This window comes from Sebastes umbrosus, chromosome 17, assembly GCF_015220745.1.
Source record: "Sebastes umbrosus isolate fSebUmb1 chromosome 17, fSebUmb1.pri, whole genome shotgun sequence".
In the NCBI taxonomy this organism is placed as follows: Eukaryota; Metazoa; Chordata; class Actinopteri; order Perciformes; family Sebastidae; genus Sebastes; species Sebastes umbrosus.
In genome coordinates this window covers 23,617,224-23,640,305 of record NC_051285.1, presented here as the reverse complement: position 1 = coordinate 23,640,305, position 23,082 = coordinate 23,617,224, and the positions used below count along the sequence as shown (strand labels likewise).

The 23,082-nt window shown below is 41.2% G+C and overlaps 1 protein-coding gene across 5 annotated transcripts in view; it reads left to right on the top strand.

The window, feature by feature from the left end:
- The first annotated feature begins 21,001 nt into the window (after positions 1-21,001).
- The window catches only part of LOC119475805 (Down syndrome cell adhesion molecule homolog), a 116,916-nt gene continuing 114,835 nt past the window's right edge, over positions 21,002-23,082 (top strand). For 2 of the 5 annotated variants that reach the window (XM_037748857.1, XM_037748855.1), the window contains exon 1: positions 21,003-22,137. In XM_037748857.1, the coding sequence (XP_037604785.1) occupies positions 22,095-22,137 (43 nt within the window). In that variant the 5' untranslated portion in view covers positions 21,003-22,094. Of the gene's footprint in view, positions 22,138-23,082 lie in introns of all 5 variants that reach the window. The other 3 variants (XM_037748858.1, XM_037748856.1, XM_037748859.1) reach the window with 2 other exon arrangements.

The window sequence follows — 23,082 nt, the reverse complement described above, 5'->3', positions numbered from 1 at the left end:
CTTATTAGTTGTTCTGTACTGTTATTGTTATGCATTGAATATAATATGAAATATCCATAAAATATGTCACTTAGTCAGGGGACATCAGTTGACTCAATGATAGAAAAGGGCTCTGAATCTCCACTGCTGTAGAGAGTCAGAGTCAGAGAACACATTGCTGTCGTCTGCTTTAGTCAGGTAACCGGCTAATGGAGCGAAGTGCAGGCAGACAATTTGAGTCGTACTGCAGAACTCCTGGCACACTCTCTCCCGAGAAATTTTGGAATTTATTCCCTTTGGACACCTTTTAAAAATGGCTGAAGATGCAACTTTAGACTTACACTACCTTTACTTATTTTTTTTCCAAGTTTTCAATTATGCTGTGTTTGTTTTTCTGTCTCATTGCACTTTATCTCTGTATTATTGTGAAGCCTGTTATGATGTCATCTCTATGACTATGTCAGTCTGGTAAAAGATTACAAAATAATATGATTCATGGGATTTTTATGATCATCTCCAGTAACCTAGGAGAAGAGTTAGTTTAGCTCTGAGAATATCTAGTGAATGCTGCAGATCCTCCAGACCAACAGAGGTTTCCCGTGTCTTGTGAAGTGACGGGGCTCTGCAGCGAGTTACTTTATCGTCTCCGACCAGGTGCCGGTGTCTCCCTCTGGCTGCGGTCGGGAGGCTGAAGCAGGAAAAGCCAACACTAGGATCAGCATTGATTCATGGAGAGACCTTCGTCTGGTCAGCTAACATTACTGCCAAGCAGGTGAAATATAGAGTGATATTGTGGTTTTGGCTGATGTGTGTTGCCTCACTGTTTTGATGGATGCTCGCTCACATTCAGGTAGCGTGTGCACACGGGCGAGGGCAAGCAACAGGACGCTGACTTTCGTTGACTTAACGGCCACAGGTGTCGCTGTTACAACCAATTTCTGTTTCTGACAAACAGTCCCTTTAAGATGTTTTGTTTTTTTGCTTGTATTTTGTCTGTTTGCATGTGTTTTCTTAATTTGCAGTGAGGTTTGAGCTCTGAGGGCCACCGTAGTGTCAGAGTGTAGTACCAGTAACCCGCCAGCAGGAGTCGCTGTCGCCACGTGGACTGCCTGACTGCACTGAGTGAGACAGGTTAGTGTGAGCAAGCTAATCAAACTGGCAGAAAATACTATCTTCAAAAACTAAAACAAGATTTTTACTCTTTGCAGGTGAGCTGGTGACATTACTTGTCTGCTGTATTAGATGTTTCTTGCTTTACTTCCGTTGCTTTATGTTATAACTGGGTGTTTTCTTGGCTAACTTATTGAGTATATGAATGTTTGGCAAGCTAGCAGACCAGCACCTGTCCTCTAGGTGCTGTGGTAGCTTAGCTTAGCTTAGTTTAGCTTAGTTCAGTTTAGTTTAGCTTAGTTTAGTAGTAGTGATGACATTTATTCCACCCTATGAGGTGCAGCTAGAGAGTGAGGGAGATGTCAGTACAGCACATTTTGTACATGCCGCCATAAACCTGAGAAGAGCTTTAATCAAGAAAATGAGTGAAAACTATTGAAATTAAACTTGATTTTCACATTTTGCAGATAAACAGTTAACCTTGTAGCATAAAATTAAACCTGTGTGACTTCATTCTGTGCACTAGACATGTTTGGACGAGCCAGCCAATAGGAAGACGCAGGCAGTGGTCCATCCAGAAGAGACAAACCCAGATCAGCATCAGTGACTGAAAGGAATCCTGGGGCGGTTACAGGATGAAGCAAGAAGAGAGCCAGGTACTTGTGTATTTTATGTATAATTGTAGCAGATAATGTTTTGTGTCCTTTCACAATTCAGGGCAAATACCGTGGACCGATATCTGTAATCTGAAAAGCTAATAAGCAAGAAGCTAACACAGTCTGAAGGCAATTTTTTTTATGTCAAAGCATGTGCTTGTGATATCTCTATTTCACACATAGTCAAATGGGATTCGCCACTAGAATGGGATTCCCTACACCACTGCTGATGAGTCTAACAATGTATCTACTCCTTAGGCCTGTAGTAGGCAGAACTGTGCTGACACTGGGCAAGTCTCACCTCTCTGTGTGTGAGCACCTGTAGTGCATTGCACAATCAGGAGAAGAGTTTTATTCATTTTATTGAGTTCATTCTTAGCCATCGCTTTGGTCCAGGCTGAAATATCTTGACAACTTGGATTGCCATGAAATCTTGTACCGAGATTCATGATTCCCAGAGGATGAATCCTGCTGACTTTAGTGACTTTCCTCTAGCACCACCATGAGGTTGAGATTTTAATTTCATATTGAAATATCTCAAATATTGGGTGGTGAAAATTGGCACTGACATCCATGGTCGCCAAACACTACAACAGTTGAGAGTAGTAGTTGAGTAATAGTACAAAGTTATCATGGCAGCAGCTGTTTTATCTTTCAATGCGGTGATTGCAAGGTAAACAGTAGAAATACTCAGTTCTCGTTATAATCCACCGGGAATGTGTGCTTGTATGCATATGATTGGCCACCGCAGATTCTTGCCAAAGTTGAGTCTGCTTCAACTGCTACTCTGAATGCCGTCTCAGGCTTGTTTTTCTGAGCCAGGCGATCACATCACTCTTCAAATCATCAGCATCAATTCGTGCAACAGATGTGATTTCACAATGCTGCTACTTACTGATTAAGTTCATTATGTTGCATATTCAAAGTTTCATTCAGTTGATTACAAAATAATAGTTATCCAAATACTAAACATAAAATAACAGAGTTATCACATCATGATTGTTTCCCTGGCTTTTGCTGTCTTTTAACCAGGTGTCAACATACTGTACATCACAACAGAGCTGGCAATGGCACTTTCAGCCTCTGTGAGGTGTGCTCTGTAATTTATCAATACAATGTTCACTTATTTTTTTACAGTTCAAGAACTGCCTGAATGTAAGTGCAAAATGCTGAGTGTTACTATATTTGTTCCATATGTTTCTACACATTTATTGAAAGAGCGTGTTCACGTATTGTAAACAGTCATATGTTGTGCAATTGTTGTCAGTTGGTAGTACCAGTTGACAGCAGATGTCAGTGTTGCTATGCGGACAGCATGCTTGCATAGAGAGAGAGACAGGCCAGTCTTGGATGATCTAAACAGACAATGGGTGCATCCCAAGTCTCTTAATTGCAACCACATTGCCCTCACAAAGTATGCGAGGAGAGAGGAAACGAGGAAAGAAGGAAATTTGTTTTTAGAGACATGAAACGTCCTTTCCTCTGAAGTGTCACGTGAAGCAACGTCTGCTGATCACAGCCGATGCTGTCATCAGCTGCTGCTGTCATCATACATATTTTATTTGTTTTCTGATTCACCATCATTTAGCATAAGAAATATGCTAAAATCAAAACATGGCAAACTCAAGCCCAACCGACAACAACAGCTGTCAGTGTGTCAGTGTTCTGACTTGACTATGACTTGCCCCAAACTGCGTGTGATTATCATGAAGTGGGCATGTCTCAGACTCGTGGGTACCAATAGAACCCATTTTCATTGACATATCTTGAGGTCAGAGGTCAACGGACGCCTTTGAAAATGGCCATGCCAGTTTTTCTTCGCCATAATTTAGTGTAAGTTTGAAGCATTATGTAGCCTCCGTCGCGACAAGCTAGTATGACGTGGTTGGTACCAATGGATTCCTCAGGTTTTCAGTTACCAGTATCTTCACTCTACCTTTTAAAAGTGAGCCGGCTACAACCTCCTAAAAATCACAAGTTGTGATAATGCATTTAAGAAATTAGTGGCTTTAAAACGAATTTGTATTCAAGCGTTATTATCGCATTAACTTTGACAGCCCTACCATAAATCCATAAAGGGGACACAAATAACCTGGAAGCAGTTTTTTTATATAAGCAAAATGTATTCAGTGGTTTGTCTTTCTCTTATTCTAAGCTTTCTGTTTTTCCTCTCCTCTCCTCTCCTCTCCTCTCCTCTTCTCCTCTCCTCTCCTCTCCTCTCCTCTCCTTTGATCTCTCTCCATCAGCTTGTCTGTCTAATCATGGAGGTTGGCTCACTAAATGGCAGATGCTCAATCCCAGAGCCTGCATCTGCTACCTGTTTGTACCAATTAACAGACCCGTGATACTGCACTGACACCTCTTCAATGGGTTAACAGATGCCACAATTAGCCACTCATTTGAATAGCTGCCTGCTTAGCGAGAGGACTCTCGGTGCATCATCTCCAACTGTGGGGACCGCCTTTCATCTATTTGCTTTTTTTCCTGTTGCCTCTCAAATGAGACATGGGAAGGCCAAGGAACCCTGGTGTGTAGAGCAAACAGTCTTTTCACCAGATCCCTAAATTAGCTCTCCAGACTCACTGTTGCAACTGAGGGGTAGGTAGCTGTTGTAGAGTTGCATGGCAAAATGCACTGCAGACATGAAAGGGCAGGTGCCCAGTGGTGTTGCATGTGATCATATTTGGCCCGTCTCTGGCGTGCTGTGCTTATGTTGGTGAGAACAGTTTCTGTATATTGTTCTGAATACCCAATTTCCGCCCAGCTCAGGAAGTAATGTGGTGAGCTAAATCTCTGATGACACCTTCATATCCTGTTTCAAGTTCTGGTAAATGTTCTAACTGTCTTTATATTTCATGTGTAAGATTAGAATACTGCCATGGTTCCAGCTTTGACTGATTGTAGCATTTGTATGACATAATTTTCAGAAAATTGTCAAGGTATTTTACATTTTGAAACTTTTATTACCATGGGACAAAAACATTCTGTGCACTGCATACTTTCACTCAGGAAGTGCAGGTCAAATCTTACAGTTCCTATTGAGCAGAGATTAAGATTGCAGTTATTGTATACTCATTGAACTTCAGTGAGTGTATACAGTACAGCCACATTCTGTAGGACTGCTGTCAGCCCACACACACTGTAGCCGATGATTTTTTAAACTGTCAAATATCAATATCTTCACGTGATCACAACAGTCACATCTCATCCCTTTTATTTATTCATCTATTTTATTATTTATTATTTTTGCATTTATTTGTTATTTATTTATTATTTTTTTGTATTTATTTTTATTTATTTATTTTTACATTTATTATTTATTTATTTATTTTTAAATTTATTTTATATTTATTTTTAAATGTTTGTATTTATTTTTGTATTTATGCATTTATTTAATTATTTCAGCACGATTTTCACCCCTTATTTATTTCCCCAAACTTATTTATGTCCATATTCTTTTCTTTATACATTTCTTTACAAATATATAATATATAAAATCAAAAATAAATGCAAAAATAAATAAATAAATTTAAAAATTAATAAAAAATAAATACGTTAATAAATAAGAGGGAAAATTAAACAGAGTAGTAAATAAATAAAGGAATTAATACAAAGAAAAATAAATAAAGAAGCAAATTAAAAAATATTAGAAATATCAATTTATGCCCCATATTATTATTATTTTTTTTACAATTATTTTTATTATTGTTATTCGTTCATGTCTATGTAGACCGAGCACAAGCGCGAGACTTTCGTTGACTTAACGGCCACAGCTGTTGCTGTTAACAAGCAATTTGTGATTCTTACAAACAGTCCCTTTTAAAAGATGATATTGATTGATCAACGATGCACACGTTGTTGGAAATTTCAGCCTAAATAAATGTTCTTAGTTAAAAGCATAAACTATGTGCTGTTGTGAAAAGCAGTCACTTATTGAAGAGGAAGCAGTGTTGACATTATGAGCCATGGTGGGTGACGAGTAACAACAAAATGACAGCACTGTTACTAGGAGCTAAGTGCTAATCTTGGGAGTGGGGAAAACTGAATTCTCAGAGGATATTTAAGTCAAAAAGAAGCTTACTGGTGTGGTTCTGCCCTAGTTCTCACCAACACGTTGTCAATGTGCAAATGTGAGATTTGTGTACGTGTAATTGTGTGCATGACGTGTGTGAGGCTGATAGAGTGTGTGTTTGTGCACGTCTAAGCCTCAGACCGTGCATGCACACTCACGAGCTGCTGTGTGTGTGTGTGTGTGAGCATTTACTGTAATCCTGCCTGTGTGTGTGCGTGGATCAAAACCACATGTGTCATTTTTGCACAAAGAGTATGATCAATGCAACGTTTTTCAGCAGCCAATGAGGAGAGAGCCCTTGTTACTGGGCAGTTATGTGTTTATCTCCCCCCCCCCCTGTTCTTTCGTGAGGTCGATGTCACGCGTCAAGCCTCATAGACTCTCAGATCAGCATGAGTCTTTACGACACACCAGGGTCCTGCGGTTGTGATGAACATCAGCACTCTCACTGGTTTTGTAGGTCAACCAGTATTGAGCTACGGGTGCAGCCCAGCTCACAACACATGTACTTGTGTGCACAGCTTTTATATACAGAGCAAAGGTCACGTAAGAAACTCTATTCACAAAAGTCCAAGATATTGGCTTGAGTTGGTGAATGAAAGTCTCCATAGATTTTTTTTGACAATAATCTGCGAGTCTAATTTCTTCTACTTCACTGTGAAAAAAACTCAGAAAACTCAGCACCTTTACTTGTGGAATACAGTTTCCTCAACTTTGTGCATAGGCGGAGTTTGACCTTTGCGCTGTGGGGTCAAACATTTTTTAACTGACATCAGTCATCAGCCATTTAATGCAAGCGCCCGGAGGTCACAAGCCGAAAATCTTTGGGCAGGAATTTGAATACTAATACAGTTTTTGTGGTACAAGGACGTAGGTATTTATTAAAGCGAAACACCGTTGTCTGAGTGCAAGTGAATTTAGCAAGACATGATGCTCCCAGCTGCCTCTTCGTTTTCTACCGACCACGGCAGCTTTCAGTACAGTCTCTCCTGGTCCCAACGACTCTTTTCCTGCTAAATGTGTGTGTAGGGTTGACAACTTCCACTAGTAGAAATACAGAAAGGCTGCAGATGGATAGTGGCAGGTTGTATATCACACATAGGCTTAAGTTGGGTATGCTTGGCTGCTTGGGACTGCAGTGTTTTTCCACCAAGATCATCATCCACTGCCAACCCCGGCCCCGTTGGTCGCTCTGCTGCGGGGTTTGCTGGGCTTGCTATTCCGCTGCTCGTGGTTGTTTGTGTGTCCGTGTCTTCACATTCTGTCGACTGCTGGTTGGTAGACTCAGGCGGCTCTGTTGTTGAAGCTTTACGTGAAATTTGGCGTGTCAGAAATCTCAGAATGTCCATAACTGCTCATTGTAAAAAAAAAAAATAGCTAGCTAGCTGCTGCTGAATAACTGTATTAGAGGGAAACTTATCTAACGTCGCATGACACAACATCTTGTCACATGACTGCTCAAAAGTTAGTTTATTAGAAAACCAAACATAATAGAATTCAGATTCATGTTTTACAATCATTTTTATTTTATTGCATTATTTAAAATATTATTTGGACCTTTTTTAGACTCAATGTAGTGACATATTAGTCAGTATGACATATATATCAGTTTTCAAGCACCAATGCCAAATATTGCTGCTCCCAGCTTCTCAAATGCTTTCCTCTGTTTTATATCATTGGAAATTGAATATCTTTGTGCGTCACTTAAATAGAAATCCCTAAATTTAATATTTTATTTATTTATTTAACTGTTGAATTATGGCTTGGTGCCAGTTCTTTAATCCTGGTAGATACTGGATACTTAAACAGTCAAAAAATTAGCCTAAAAATATGACCCATCGTTATCATAATCGTTGGATGCCAAACTCGTAATGAGAAATTTAAATTCCATTATTTGCACAGCCCTAGACTATATGATTAATCAAACAAATAATCAACCAGTCTGTTGATAAATAAACTAACAGTTCGTTGCAGCACTAATATTTTGTATGTAAAAAAAAAAATGGTTAAAGTAGCTAGTAACTCCAACAAGTTCTCCAAACTAAACAACAACATGTTCTTGAGTTAAAACAACAATATTTCCCTCTGAAATGTCAAAGTATAGAATAGCATGAGATGGAAATACTCCAGTAAAGTACAAGTACCTCAAAATTGCACTGAGGTAAAGCACTTGATCAGATGTGTTACCCTACAGACTGCAATGTGCAGTGATGAAAAGTAACAAACCCACAGTCGATGCCATGCACTTCAGATCGTCATTTTAATTGTCAGCTCAGTTAGACAAACATTGCAGGAATTATATTGCGTTCCAGCGGCAACGCCACCCCCGACCACATGGTGGCATCAGTCCTCACTGACTAAGGCCATGACTTCAGCACCACTGATGAGCTGAATGGAGAGAAATCCTCTTTACTGGAAGGGGTTAAACTCTAATCTTGACAATCTCTTTTCGCCCTTCATGTAAAAACCATACGTCAATAACAATAAGGCAAAAACATCTGTCTGAAATCCTCAGACAAGTAAACAAGAGGAAAAACAAAAGGATTTACGAATAAGCCAGCTAGTTACTGACAACCTGATCTCCTTGTACAGTGACACCTTGTCTTTACTGAAGATAAACATGTATTTTGCACGCACAAAGCTTCAGCCTTATTTTGTGTGCTGTCGTGGCTCTCCGCGACGACTCCGTGGTGAATTCGTCCTATGAAACACTGAAATAGCCTTTAGAGATATGGATTCTCAGTTGAGGTATTTGAAGTGATGCCGTCTTTGCAGAGTTAAATGTTTGTGTCCCCAGTGTTCTCTTTTGGTTGGTCAGTGTAGGATTGCTGTCGACAATTTTGTATTTAGGTCAGTGTGGCCCCCTCAGGGTCTGACAAACCACTTTCTCCCCGAGTCCCCATGATTGACACATTTTCTTATGGCAAATGAAGTCCTGCTCCTCCGGTTTTAAATTCTTGATGAGTAACATGTTATAAAATACAAGACTAAACGCTGTTGTTGGTGCACTCTCGTTTAGATATCCCTGAATACCATTTAGTTATCCCCTGGATGCTATTGATAATATTACTACTAATAATGACAATGATATTATAGTTATCCAGTAATCTGGCTGTCTATCTGTGTATCTGTTTATTCCTTGAATTTTAATCCCATCACTCCGTCATATTCTACGTACAGACATATGTCCCCTCTGGGTCTTGAAGATGTTGTTTTGCATAGACTGTAGCACCATGTGACGCAGCCAGCAGAGATAGCTACCTGTTGTCCTCCGTGATGCCTCTCATCCTCACCACTTCTAGACAGTGTGGTAATAATCAACAGCCTGGCAAAAACCAGAATTACCAGGACATCCTCTAAGAACATAATGCCTGTCTTAGACACTGGGCATCTGTTGGCATTTCCTCGCGATATGCTGGGTACAGGGAAGGGGGGTGTGAGGTGAGGAGGAGGAGGAGGAGGAGGAGGAGGAGGAAGGAAGGGAGGGGAGGGAGGAAGCTTCAGGCTGGGATTAAGGGGGAGCTGTGAAGGGGGTGAAGAGAAGGAGAAGAGATGACCTGACCACATGCTCCATCCGTAAAGCGCTTTTCTTCTGTGCTGGCCCCGTGCCCTGGACAGCCAGTCCAGGTCAAACCCAGAGCCCCCACTGGGCGATGCCCCCATGCTGCAGCCAACAGCCATTGTGATCTGCAGGTCTGCCCAGTTGGGCTCTCTAGTCTGATGATTCAGTTTGGGGAGGGTCTTGGGAGGTCTGCGGCTTAATTCTTTACTCAGCACTAAAACATATTCTTAAATTTGAAAACTTGAAAGTAGAAGAATAAACCAAAAGCAAAAAAAATAAAAATACTTTACATTACATACTACTTTGACTACTACTACTAATAACACTAATTTATTACCCTAAACAATATAAGTAAATTTAAATTTGAAGACCCACATGCAGCAATTTCAGGATTCAGCACACTTTTCTCTCATTTGATCATTTTCCCATTTTGCCCATAACATTGTCATTATTTTTGACCGTATCTCAGTTTAACTGTAATGCTATATTTGTGGTCCTGTAGATCCTAGGCCTTCTTCAACAGCAAAAAAACATACTAAACATGATTCTATCAGCTTGATACTCCATGACCTTTTCCTGATTTCATGAGAATTGCTTATAAACAGGATTTTGAATTGATGACATGTTTTAGAAGTCCGCCACAGAAAATGATCCATTAATTCTATTTGGGCTCTCAATGACCCCAGCTATAATACAATGGATTTGTATATCATCTCTACAGCATATCTGTAATTTGTGGTGACAGTACTTTTTATGCAACACTGCCAGTTCTCCCCTGCTGAACGCAGCATGAGTCAAGCCCTGCTTTCCCTTCCTGGGCATGGATGTATAAAGAGAACTGGATACAGCGTTGTAGGCGGGCTCCCGTTCATTCCTACGAGGGTTGCTCAGTGGCGCATGAAGCCAAAATGGCTCAACTGCCGAGCGATAAAGTACCCGTATCATCCGGCGATCTTCCGCATCCATTGGGCCCGTGGAGCGTTTGCTTTAACTCTGCCTCCCAGCCCTCGCTCCAGCGGCGGTCTGGGTCTCATTCACATGAATGGAGGAAGAGGAATAACTCTGGATTCAGCTATTAGTGCATTTTACAACTTTTAGGACCGTAATGATTTAAATAAGGGCTATTCGAGTGTTCATACTGGGAAGTTGAACGGCACAGTATAGACCCAGACCCAGTGCCATGTATAGATGTGAGCTCAACTATATCTAGTTGGTACGGCTCCACCTTCCGCACTAGCTCTGGTTCCTTCCCTGCCAGAGAGCTGACCAAGTGAACCAGTCTGCAATGCCAGACGTCAGCTCGCCTTGGTCCCTGCCTCGCACCCAACCCCAATGCCAATCCCTGTGGGTGGTGGGCCCACAGGGTGGCGGCACCATATTGTTCTTTTGGGCTGTGCCCGACCAGGCCCCATAGACCAAGCCTGGCCACTAGACCAGAGCTTCACTCCCAGGTCTGACTCCACGAGAAGGGCCCCGGTTTCCCTATTCCTGACAAGGTGCTGCAGCTTCTTTCTTGCCGATTCAGAACAAATTTGTATTCCCACTATGTGTCCTAAGGGACCTAGTGCACACTATGAACAACACCAATTTACAGTAACAAAAAAGAGAATATACGGAAGAAACGTGATCAAGAACAATACGCAGTCATGTTTTTGCACATACTGGACTGCATTCTTTTTTATACATTTGTATAGAGAATAAAAGCCACTTTCAAGGACTCAATGTTATCCTTTTGCTCTTTGAATCTTAGCAATGTCAGTTACACCTGCCATGACACACGACATTTCCAACTTCTTTGGCTTGTGGAGTATCTGGAGTATAATATGACATAACGCAACTAATGAGATGATTGTTGTGAGACAGCAACACCAGAATCAAGCTGAAACATGGGCAAGCTGTTGCCTTGGGATCAATTAGTTTGTTCATACTTTTCTCTCCACTGTCTGGTGAATTTAGCTCAGACTGCAGCATTTGACCCCCCCCCCCCCTCCAACTCCAGTGAAACCGCCCAGAGAGTACAATGTTTTGCGCAAGGTGACTTCCAACTCCTGACAGGCTTTCTGTTGAGTAAACATTGAAGATGCCCCGGGGCAGAGTGCCAGCACTGAGGCCAGATGGGAGCCACCATCTCTACCTGCCACCCTCACACCCCCCCAACTCCCCCTCCTCCACTCGGTGCCAGTCCCCTGACACCCCCTCCTGCCATCTGTGCCGACCTGCCCCTAGCTGTCAACAGTTCAAGAGCGGGTTGTGGCGTTCCCGCCTGTGCGTGGCAGCCGACAACACAGCTGTGCAGATGTTGTCGGGGCAAAAAGATGGCGACGGCGGCGACAGCAAGGCTAACATCTGTGCTCCCTGTGGGAACAACAGAGCAGCACTTTGCAAGAAAGCCGGTCGCTGTGATACTGTGTCGATGAGCTGACAGACGTGGTGCTTAACGTCCTGTGTGGAATCATCAGCGCTGCTCCTGGCTCATAAAGGCCTGGGAAAACCCCCCCCACAGCCGTACACAGTGTCACCACTGCGTAATACTCTGTCAGTTCCATAAATATGTTCTGGGGATTAAACCCAGATTAAGACACTGTAAACTAGACAGATTTACATCAACTAAGTAGATCACAATGATGTGATACTGAAAACACCCAGATCATAGGTTACGAAATACATAATCCAGATGTTATTATGTTCCTTAAATCTGCATGTTTTTTTTATCTTTAGTAGCATGATAAAGATATTTCAGTGAACATGGAGCTGCTCTCACACTCTGCATCCTCTGCTGTTTTCCTGTGTGGCTTGTGACTGCTGATTTTCCTGTCACTGGATGCTCTCCCCCACCTCACTCTCTTCATGCTGCTTGATGCAGTCTGTGGCATGTGTCAGGTATAGCCCTTCATTACCACCCTGCTGCTCTCTCTCTCTCCCTCTCTTTTTCTCTCTCTCACACATACACACACACACACACACACACACACACACACACACACACACACACAGACACACACACACACACACAAGAACAGTGCATTAGGATGTGTTCATCTAAAGAGTGTGTATATCTATATGTGTGTTTGTGTGTGTGTGTGAGAGAGAGAGAGAGAGAGAGAGCACAGCAGAGAAGGGAAAATGAATAAAAGGACTTCATACATTTTTATGACCGCACCGATAAGGTCAGTCATGTGCTGTGGTTACTAAGCAACACTGCCACCCCATGTTGGACAGTTACGGACCAGAAGAGTCAAACTCAAATATGTTTACTATTGCTCTGTGAATGACAGTCGAGCAGCCTCGTGCTTCCCAGATATCTCTGGTCAGTGTAGTATCACCAGCCATAATAAGACCACAACTAAATTATATAATATTTTATAACATTAGGTGAAACCATGTCAGGGTCTAAAATTTACTTTTTTCACTACCTGCTACTGTTGCAGGCAAGTATCTTTTTTTGTCTGCCACTTAGAAATTTGATCTGCCACTTTTGAAATGCTCTGCGCTAAATGAATGAATAACATTTTAAATCTGATTTTATACAAAAAAAACATTATATGCATGGTAAATTACAGTGTTGGAATTACAGCGTGGCTTCCAGGTAGCCCTATTTTTCAGGGGTGGGAGACACAGTACTGTACTGTACTTTGTTATTGCAATCTATAGTGATTATTTGCTTAAAAATACACAATTCAAATGATTAGGAAATTAATGATTGTATTTTTATTTTAATATCTACTTTGATTAAAACAAATCTTGGCATCAGCAGTTTTAATGATGTATTATAAGCTGATTGTAGAGCTAGTGTTAGGAAGTTAAACAGGTCACAATTCCCTCTCTATTATCTATTTAATATTGCTGTGAAAACATCTCCTACAAACAACTGTATTTATTCAAGTTTCTCGCCAAAAAACTAAATTTTACGACATTACATTTGAACACATCGTGATAAATGATAATGGTGATGTGGTAATGGAAAAAATAGGGTGTTTAGTGTTTTCAGCTTTAGTTGTAGTAGCGCCATGCTTTTCTCTTCGCCATGGCTCCGGTCCCAAACAAACTGAAACATGATAGAGCGTGCATATGCCGTTGTGTCATGGTGCATGCATAACTGTTGGAATGCATCAATACAGAGGAATCCGTAGTCACGGAGGCATGAGGATGACGATTTTACGCGCCACTGCCAATAATTTACCCGCATTTGGCGTTGGCGGGTGGTAATTTCAGCCCCTGATATTGGTTTTTCTTTTGATAATCATTTAAGAAATCTTTGTGCTACCTGTGATGGAAATTATTAAATTTACGTACATATTTGTATATTAATAATAATAACTTGGAGACCAATGACTTTCTGGGAAATACAATATTTCTTATGTTAAGCCATCCTGGCTGTAAATACTCACATGACCTCCAAGTTCTGATTATTCTAAAAACAAATTATCAACGCTGGATGTTCTGAGAGAAAATGTAAAATAGGAAGCTTCAGGAAAGGAAAGAAGAATTATCACTTGTAGCACGTTAAAAGGTTTAGGAAAGTAAAATCTTCCTGAAATCTCTTGTTTATCAGTGTGTTAGTTTGTAAGGTGTCTAAGCTGAAATGACCCAGATCAGAATTGGCCAAATCCTAAAGTTAGCAGATAATAACACTTATGTTAGCTCTGTCATATAGTGGACCTCAGTATCTTAATATTAGTGCCTCAATAATCACACCAGTTGCAAGTTATGAATTCTGCTACCTAAATTCCCTAAAATCCTAGAATGACCTCTGGATGACCCTGTTGTCTACTCAATCAGGACTGGACAGGAGTGAATTGAGCCGTGAGATGCAAAGTAGTCAATGAGTGTAATCAATGTATAGATCCACTAAGATGGGCCATCAAAGAGCTCTGCTCAGTCCTCTCAATTGGTCGCTACCTTACAAGGCAGGGTGATTATGGAAACCAATAAGGGAAAACTGGTGTTTTTTAGCCATGTTAACTAGGGCTCTACCAGACGTTTAGTCAGTTCTCTATTCCTAAAAAGAACTATCATGCATATTAGGACGATGTGTATTGCAGCTAATATATAAGGAAAAATAGGTTTAAAGGTCTTGTAAAGGAAATTCAGAGATTTGTTTCTAAACACGTTCTAAATGTTGGAAAATAATAACTGAAAACATGTGAAAAGACTGTGAACATTGTAGTACTGGATTGTGGAGTTTCACGCCCTCTTGAACTCTCTCTTCAAAGTTCTTTTCAACTTTCCCTTAAGGTACTTGTTGACTATCGGTCTCGTGCCGGTATTTAGCCTTAGATGGAGTTTACCACCCGCTCTGGGCTGCATTCCCAAACAACCCGACTCTGAGAAGACCGGACCCCAGCGCGACAGTGGCCGTTACCGGCCTCACACTGTCCACAGGCTGAGCCTCGATCAGAAGGACTCAGGCCCCCGAGCGACACGGGCAAGCGGTCTTCCGTCCGCCACATTTCCCAGATCCGTCCGTCGCAAGGGGATTCGGCGCTGGGCTCTTCCCTCTTCACTTGCCGCTATTGAGGGAATGCACCTTCCAAATTTGGCTGGGTGGTTAGTAACACATTTTTCTGGGGTGTGACAAACCCAGAATACATATTTATTATTGCTTTACCAGGCCTTTAAGTCCTTGCATCTGTAGCAGAGTATAGTCATTTGTGAATGTCTCTCTGGAGTAGATTGGCTCTCCAGTAATCAGTCAACATACAAAAGAAAGAAACAAATGTTAAATCTGAAAGCACAGCATAACTCTGGGTTTGTTTTGTAGTCTAATGTCATAGATACCAACCTAAACTAATTAGGTTTTGGTGGTCAAAGGTCAAGGTCACTGTGACCTCATATCCGTCCCATTCTCGTGTATCTCAGGAACGGCTTGAGTGAACTTCAAATTTTGCACAAACGTCAACTTGGTCGGTCGCTCGATCCAGCACTTTGGTCCAGACTGAAATATCTCAATGACGACTGGATGGATTGCCATGAAATTTTGTTCATTCGTGGTCCCATCATGTCATGTTTTCACAATTTTGCATCAATTTTGCTCTAACAAATCCATCATAGATCACGGAAGAGGCAGAAATAACAAGCTCTCCATCAGCAGTAACCTCAGTAGAATACAACACAACACAAGATGTGAGGGGAAAAGCTGCAGATGTGTCTTTTCCTTGATTGGAGGAACATCAACAGATTGATGATATCAACTCTTTAAGAGTATCCAAGGCTGAATGTGTAACCTGCAGTGGAAAGCGTATGGCACATAGCTTATTTTCAAGCAGACACAGCACTTTCCACCCTCTAATGGCAAGGAATTACTCTCAGAGGGAACACGGTTTCTCCATTTCTTTATGCGGGAGACATGTCGACTCATTAAACTTGAATTGTGACTTTGTCTCACGTTCTGTTCAGAATTTATGGGCAGTGGGAAGGATTCAAAGATGATCTAATAAAATGAGGGTCTCAGGATGTACGTTAGACTACTGTTCCTTCATTTCTACCTCATAACGTGGTTTGAATTATTCAGCAGTCTGACCCAGGCAGCAAAGCTCCCTTATTCCTTACGAGTCAGATTGAGATGAACCTGCCATCATTGGTCATCTTTAAGACATTATCAGATATATATTTTAGTGGGTTGTTTGAATATAATCAAAGTACTTGAAGATATTGTTAATAAGAGCCATAAAAGTTTCCCTTGGGGAATCTGGCTCTTTGGAGGTAAGATTAATTGATATGATTCCCCACTGTACACTGGCTTCTTGTTGAACTCATGTACATACATTATGTAAATGAGCTGTTACAAACCTGAATCACAGAGGAATAAAAGTAAACAGAACAACATTAAAGTGGTTTAACTGAACATCATTTTGAAAATCTAGTATATAAAGCTTTATATAAAGAATATAAACCTGTCCAGAGAATCCCTTCATGACTACCAGCTTCACAACTCCTCTATCTCGGGATTTTTTATAGGCCTTGCTCTGGTCTCTTTGTGTGTTTGATAATGAGTACAGACTTGCTGTTGTACTCACATTTCACCTGCAGTGTTACCGGCCTCCCTTTGCTTTTCAACCACCAGTGCTTAAGTTGTAAATCCCGATGTCCCGGAACACAAAGAGGGTGTTGTTCTGGCGGGTCAGGGGGAGAGGATAAAGGTCACTGAACGCATCAAAAATCCACAGTGCCTGGAGCACATTGGACAAGTGCTAGCTGAACTGTCATCACCAACAAAGCATTACTTATTTACATTTGTTAATCAGAGTATTCACAATAATCACTCAAAATCAGCAGGGTAAGCGCATACAAACAGCTGCTTACACCGGTTTGCAGCTCTCTCTCTGTCTCTCTCTCTCTAAGAAAGCAGATGGATCTCCTCTGGTCCGTTTCAGTACTATGGACAGCGCCGCACCCGCACAGGCACCCCCTTATTTAAACTCATTTCACCATTTTCCCCACAAACGCCCACTTGCTTAGCTATTATTATGTTATTATTTTAGTTTTTATATACCACGAGAGGTACCAGATCCGCGCAAATAGGTACCGAAACACAGACATTAAAAACCGCGAGGTCCCGGATCCAGTTCCAGCAGGATCGGGCACAAATTAAGCCCTGAGCACCACTATTCTACATTTCTGTATTTGGATGGCAAAGTCAGTGGTTCGGTCCACCACACTGATCCAACACCGAAATATTTCTATAACAACTATCGGGTGGATTGGTGTGACATTCATCATTCCATGAAGATGTATCTGGCTACTACTGATGATCCTGTGATGTTTCTATGAGGTTGATATTGTGTACACACATTCATGTCCCCCGCAGGAGAAATTGTTAGTTAATAAGCAAATGTTGGAATGCTAACATGATAAACTAAGATAGCGAACAGGGTGAACAATATAAAGCTTTATATAAAGACTTAGGGATGTCAATCGATTAAGATATTTTATCGCGATTAATCGCATGATTGTCCATTGTTAATCGTGATTAATCGCAAATTAATCGCACATTTTTTATCTCTCACAAGTCGGAAACAATCCTATGCAGCCGCCACCACTAGAATCTAATTCTACAAATAGTATAATACTAATAATATTAGTGTTGCTAAATCTTTATCTGCAACTGTGCGGAAATACCAGGTTTAAACAGAATGAATAGACATGCAAAAAACAAAGCTGCACAGCATTCAAATGCTGATTTAGAATTCGAACTTCCAACTATTTGGTACAGCCCTGTAATTGTATATATATTGATGAGTTTCATATTCTGTTTACTAATTAGGAGGGCACTCTGTTTTCTATTTGTCGCTGTCCATAGACAGGGGGTGCTGAATTGGGAGGCTGCATTAAGCACGGGCTTACAGCAGTGTGTAATGCACGTAGATATCAGCCTCAGAATGCTGCCGTTTAGGGGAAGAGGGCCCGCAAACTTTGAAGTAGCCTACGTCTACACTCGCACACACAGAGTGCTGAGCGCAAACAGAGTGCTGAGCGCAAACAGAGTCCACACAAGGCGTAAAATCAGCACTCGTGGACTCATCATGAAACATTTTGTCAGAAAAAAAACGTGTTGGGGAAGCCTCTGAGTGTGTTACAGAGGATTTTGTGTTTTCCTTAACATAAATAAAAACTTTTCCACCATAAATTGTCGCATAAAAATTCAACAGAATGCAGGAAATTAAGTGTTTCCTCTGTGAACCCGCTTATGTAGGTACATCTTACTAACTGAATGATGCACCCTTTAAATAGAACTACCAACAATGCGCCTGACCACACCTCATTTTAATACCAACACACCCATGGGCACACAGATGGGCGCAAGTACATTTGCTACTTGCACAACGTGGGATCTGGACGTGAAAATGAAAATTTTTTACGGAAACACCAGAAGACAAAAAAAACATTTTTCATTCACTGACTTGACGGACTAAGTTCTTGACACAACAACATGACATGTATGAACTTCAAATTTGGTAAGATGGTTGACAGTGTGATCTAGTTGTGCCTTTTGGGGGTTAGAAGTCCAGGTGCCCATTAGTTAATTGGTTAATGCCCATTAATTCCATTAGTTCCAAAAGGGCAAAACCTTTGGCCCTACTTTAGTAGGGGTCAAGCGGTGAGCGGGGGTGTGTGAGGCAAGCCCACTTTTGCCTTGTTTATTTTACCATGCAGCAGATTAAAAGTACATACAACTGTTTGTCTCAGATTTACATCATAGTACCGTCCTTTATCAGTGCTAAAAAAGGTCACAGAGATGTCTGTGAAGATTTAACGTTTAAATAACAGAAGGGTTTAAAGAGGATAATACCTTTTGATTTGATCATAACCTCAAAACATATCATGGAGTTAAAGCGGGGGATTAGAGAAATAGGGATTGAGCTCTTTATGACCATACAGCCAGTGATTTTAATCCAATCTCTCTACCCAAACACTCCATTGGGATGAACATTGAAGATAATCATTCACCATATGGCTGAATGATTGGACATAGCAAGACAAGAAAAAAAAAGGCAATGAATCAACAAGACTGGTGAGGAAATGGGGCCAAGTTCATTGGTACTCTTGGCTTTGTTTGTGTATTTTGTCAACAGCATGTCTCTCTCTAGTAAATAAATTACATTTAGTTGTTTGGATTTTGCTCATTACAAATCATTTCAAGCCAGCCGCCACTCTCATCTCCGTGGTCGAATCGACTGATGCTACAACTGTGGAACACCTACATACTGACATTTATGTTAAATGCATTCAAACGGCCCCGATGGAGCTGAACATGGATGTATAAAGAGAACGGAGCTGACGGGAGAGCTAGAGACGGACTTGGCGAATTTGGCGGAAGTATACACGTGTGACTACATCCGGTTTTCAAAATAAGGTGTTATCTAAGGGAACTGTATATACAAAATAGATATATAGAAATAAGATTGATTGGATTATATTCACCAGAAGTATAAAACATTACATGTCCCAAGTAAATTAAAAAGAAAATACCACTAATTTGTGAGGGAAATGTCTTTATTCTTTGATTTTTGGGTTGCTTGAAAAAAATATAATCAAAAATGTCTGACAATGACTGATGAATGATATATTTGACTTCAGGACATCTCTGACTACGTACATGCTGAAAATCTAACATTTTTAGTGTATTAATTCAGATATATTCCAAAGTAAAAGTCCATAGAAGTTTATGATTCAACTTTTTCCCATGATCTAGTGTTAAAAAAGTAACAAAAATTACAATAAATCATAATATCGAATTCCTTTTAGAATCGCAAAACTTAAAAATCGCAATACATATTGAACCGGCACCCAAGTAGCATGATAGTAATGAATCGGAAGATAGGTGTGTCGTCCCAGCCCTGCTAAGTAGGTACTATAGCTGCCTGCAACTGGAGCAAAATGTGCATGGTTTCTAATAATAATTTGCAAAGGGTAGTGGGGTGTTGAGAGTGCCAGGCTGCAGACCAGTGCTGTACAGCAGCAAGTAGAGGAAGAGGAGGCGTGCACATTACAATAAACACAACACCAGAACTGTAAGAAACAACAAACCCCCTCACTGCTGGTAGCCAGGCAGACTGACAGGGAGGGGGATTAGGCAAATTCAACACAAACAAAAAAAAATACTTTGTATTTAATGTGTGAGGAATAGCGCATGTTCTCCTCCCCGCCGTCTTGGTTCGGATGGTTGCCATCGGTGATAATGATCTGTTTTATTTCGGGGGATGCCTGGCTGGAAGCGCACGCAGGGGCCAGACAGGCGGTGACAGGTCCTGTATTCCTGGTGCAGCGCGTGTTCATGTGCAGGTCTGATGTGGATGCTAAGTCTAAGAGACAGACACTGTATCTGGGCGTAGGGGCTAAAGCCCGGCTCGCCTGCTACAGTATTTGAACATAAATGGGCCACGCTAGATTCAAACAGTCACATGGCAGTGGATGTCCCTGCAGTTACCATTGTGTCAGTGCCTTCAACATCATTTCATATTCAGCATATAATGCAAATGTGTTTTTTTTTATCACAATACTGTGCCTGAAAAAACGGAACATGGATGTTTGATTCAAAAGGAAACATTTATTGGGCCCATGTTGTTTAAATAATCATTAAAGAAATCCACAGTTTCAGATCCATTGTTATATATTAATATCACACCTTAATCTATTTACATTACTAAGTCTTTAGCATGGAGCGCTTTAGTTTTCAGCCTCCTCCTGTGTGGCTTGAATGGAGGTGAACTCATGCAGGGGGCTGTGGATGTCTGACATGGCCGCTGTTTGATGCCCCCTGGTGCATTGGGGGGGTCGCTGCTTATAGTTGTCAAGGTCAATTAATGAATGCAGGGTGTAAGGCTGGCAGGATCCCCAAAAATGCCCCCAGGGCTCATAAATTATCCAGAAAAAAGCATTAAAAGACAGGATCTGATCTCCTCCAATTAAGATAATTTAGCATTTTTTTTCCCCCCTCACCAAATGCTTACATTGTATCCAGTCAGGTGTAGCCTACATCCCTCCCTCTCTCCATCCCTCCCTCTCCATCCCCTCCCTCTCTCAGCATCCATCCTCCAGCTTGCTACACCACCACAGCAGCACTAGCACCAGCAAACCATAGAAGGATGTCCTGCATGGGCTAAATTCTCTCTTTCTTATACAGTTTCCCCCTCTCTTGAGTGGGACACCTTGATCCTCCACCTCTGTGTTAAAACAAAAGAGAGTTTTTTTTTTTCTCCTTCAGAGGCTCAGCTGTGCAACCCCCCTCACACACCCCCCCACCTCTGCACCTTTAAGGCAATGGAGAGGGAGACAATCGGCTGCAGAGAAGGAGGCGAGGGTTTATTCCACAGTGCTCTGAGGCAGGGCAGCTTTTAAGCGCAGGGAGACCAGAGTGTGCGCAGTTTGTGTGTGCGGCTGCGAGGGGGAAGATGCGTGTGCTTGTTGCTCGCCGGACGGAGAGAGGCGGCGAAGAGAGAATGAGTTTCCAGCGCAGCTAACAACAATCAACTCCACGCGCTTTTTATAACCCTCGAGAAAAAGAAAAAAAAAATCCAACTTTTACGCATTTTTTTTTCTCTCCATATACCTGAGATGACATGTTTGGCTGTTTTCAGCATATAGACTTCTAATTTATTTATTTATTTATTTATTTTTCCGATTTTGGAGCCTTTTTTTTTGTTTTTTTTGTTTGTTTGCTCTTTTTTTTTTAATTGTTTGAACCGTGGAGTTTTGTGTGCGCATAAGTAATTTGTTCTATGCGTCTCCAGCCTCTGACTCAGCAGCAGCAGCAGCTCCACAGCTCACCTGGACCGGAGCGCACCGAGCCGAGCTCACTCATGTTCCCTGCAGAGCAGCGCTCCGACACGGGGGGACGACTGCACTGAGGCCCGGCGAGGCGCGGTGCGGTGCGGTCAGTCCGTCCAACAACACACTAAAACGCACAGTTGTGGATCATACACTATATCTCTCTACCAGAAGACAATCAGCAGCAGGAAGAAGCTCAAAACCTCCTCCTCTTCATCTTCTTCCCAACGTGAAGGATTGAGAGAAAGAGAGGGAGAGAGAGGAAGAGAGAGAGAGAGGGCGAGTGAGAGAGAGAGAGAGAGAGAGAGAGAGAGATTTGCAAGCTCCCCTTTCTTTCTTTCATTGCAATTGACTTGTTGAAGAAATAAAAGGGAAGAAATAACAAGAAGAAAGAGTGCGGGGAGAGAAGAAGAAAAAGCATAAGCTTGGATATTGAACGGAGCGGGGCATGTGGATATTGGCTCTTATCTTTTCCCAGTGCATCTTGAATGGTAGGTGATGCATTTACGTTCAAACTTCAAGTGCATGTTAATTATCCCACCAGGACAGAAATAATATCCTAAATATCCTGTAAAGCATTTCCACATTGAAGATATTGATTTTTTCTTTATTTTGTCCTGGAAAATTGAACAGGCTGTTGCTAAGTCCTGCACACAAGCAGTGGGGCTTTTTTGGGGGGTTAGATATAGTCATATCCACATCAACCTTTTTATAGAGATTAAGTGTTTAACCACTCCTGCATTTTCAACATTTTAAGATGAGCCTTTTATCAAATAGAGAGAGAGGCAGAGAGATACACACAACACACAGAGGGAGAGAGGAGAAATGTAGGTTGAGTGATAGGTGCAGCTTGTGCTGCATGAGGAACAAGGCATTTTAATGTGTTTGTTATTTCAGTTTTCGTGCAATTATTATTTTAGGAAATCCTAGGCCCTAAAATAAAACCTTGTAATTATTTTTAATTCATTCCCAGTTTGTAGCATAAAGGATTATTCATTGTTTCTTATCAAACTGCATAGGGCCTCAGTCTGGGTGCATTTTCCCAGATCATTTTTAGATGCTCAATATTCATATTAGGAGTTTATCTTTCACAGTTTCACATTCATATATGGCTTATTAAAAATGACCTTTTAGTGAATAATTATGTTGTAACACATTTGCATGTACACATGGTGTATTCACCATTTGTTTGTTTAAATCTCAAACCTGCCTGTGAATTCCATTCAAACAGAACAATTATTCACTCAATGAAACTGAAATAATTTCATTATGGACATTAAGATTAATTTTCAATTCAGAAATCCACTCCTAAACCATATGTGAATGAAAAAAATTGAGAATATCTACTTGCATGCTATAATATCTAAAGTATATATTTTTTGTAATTTTAAGTATTAAATAACTTGCACACATGATTGCATGTTTGCATTCTTTCT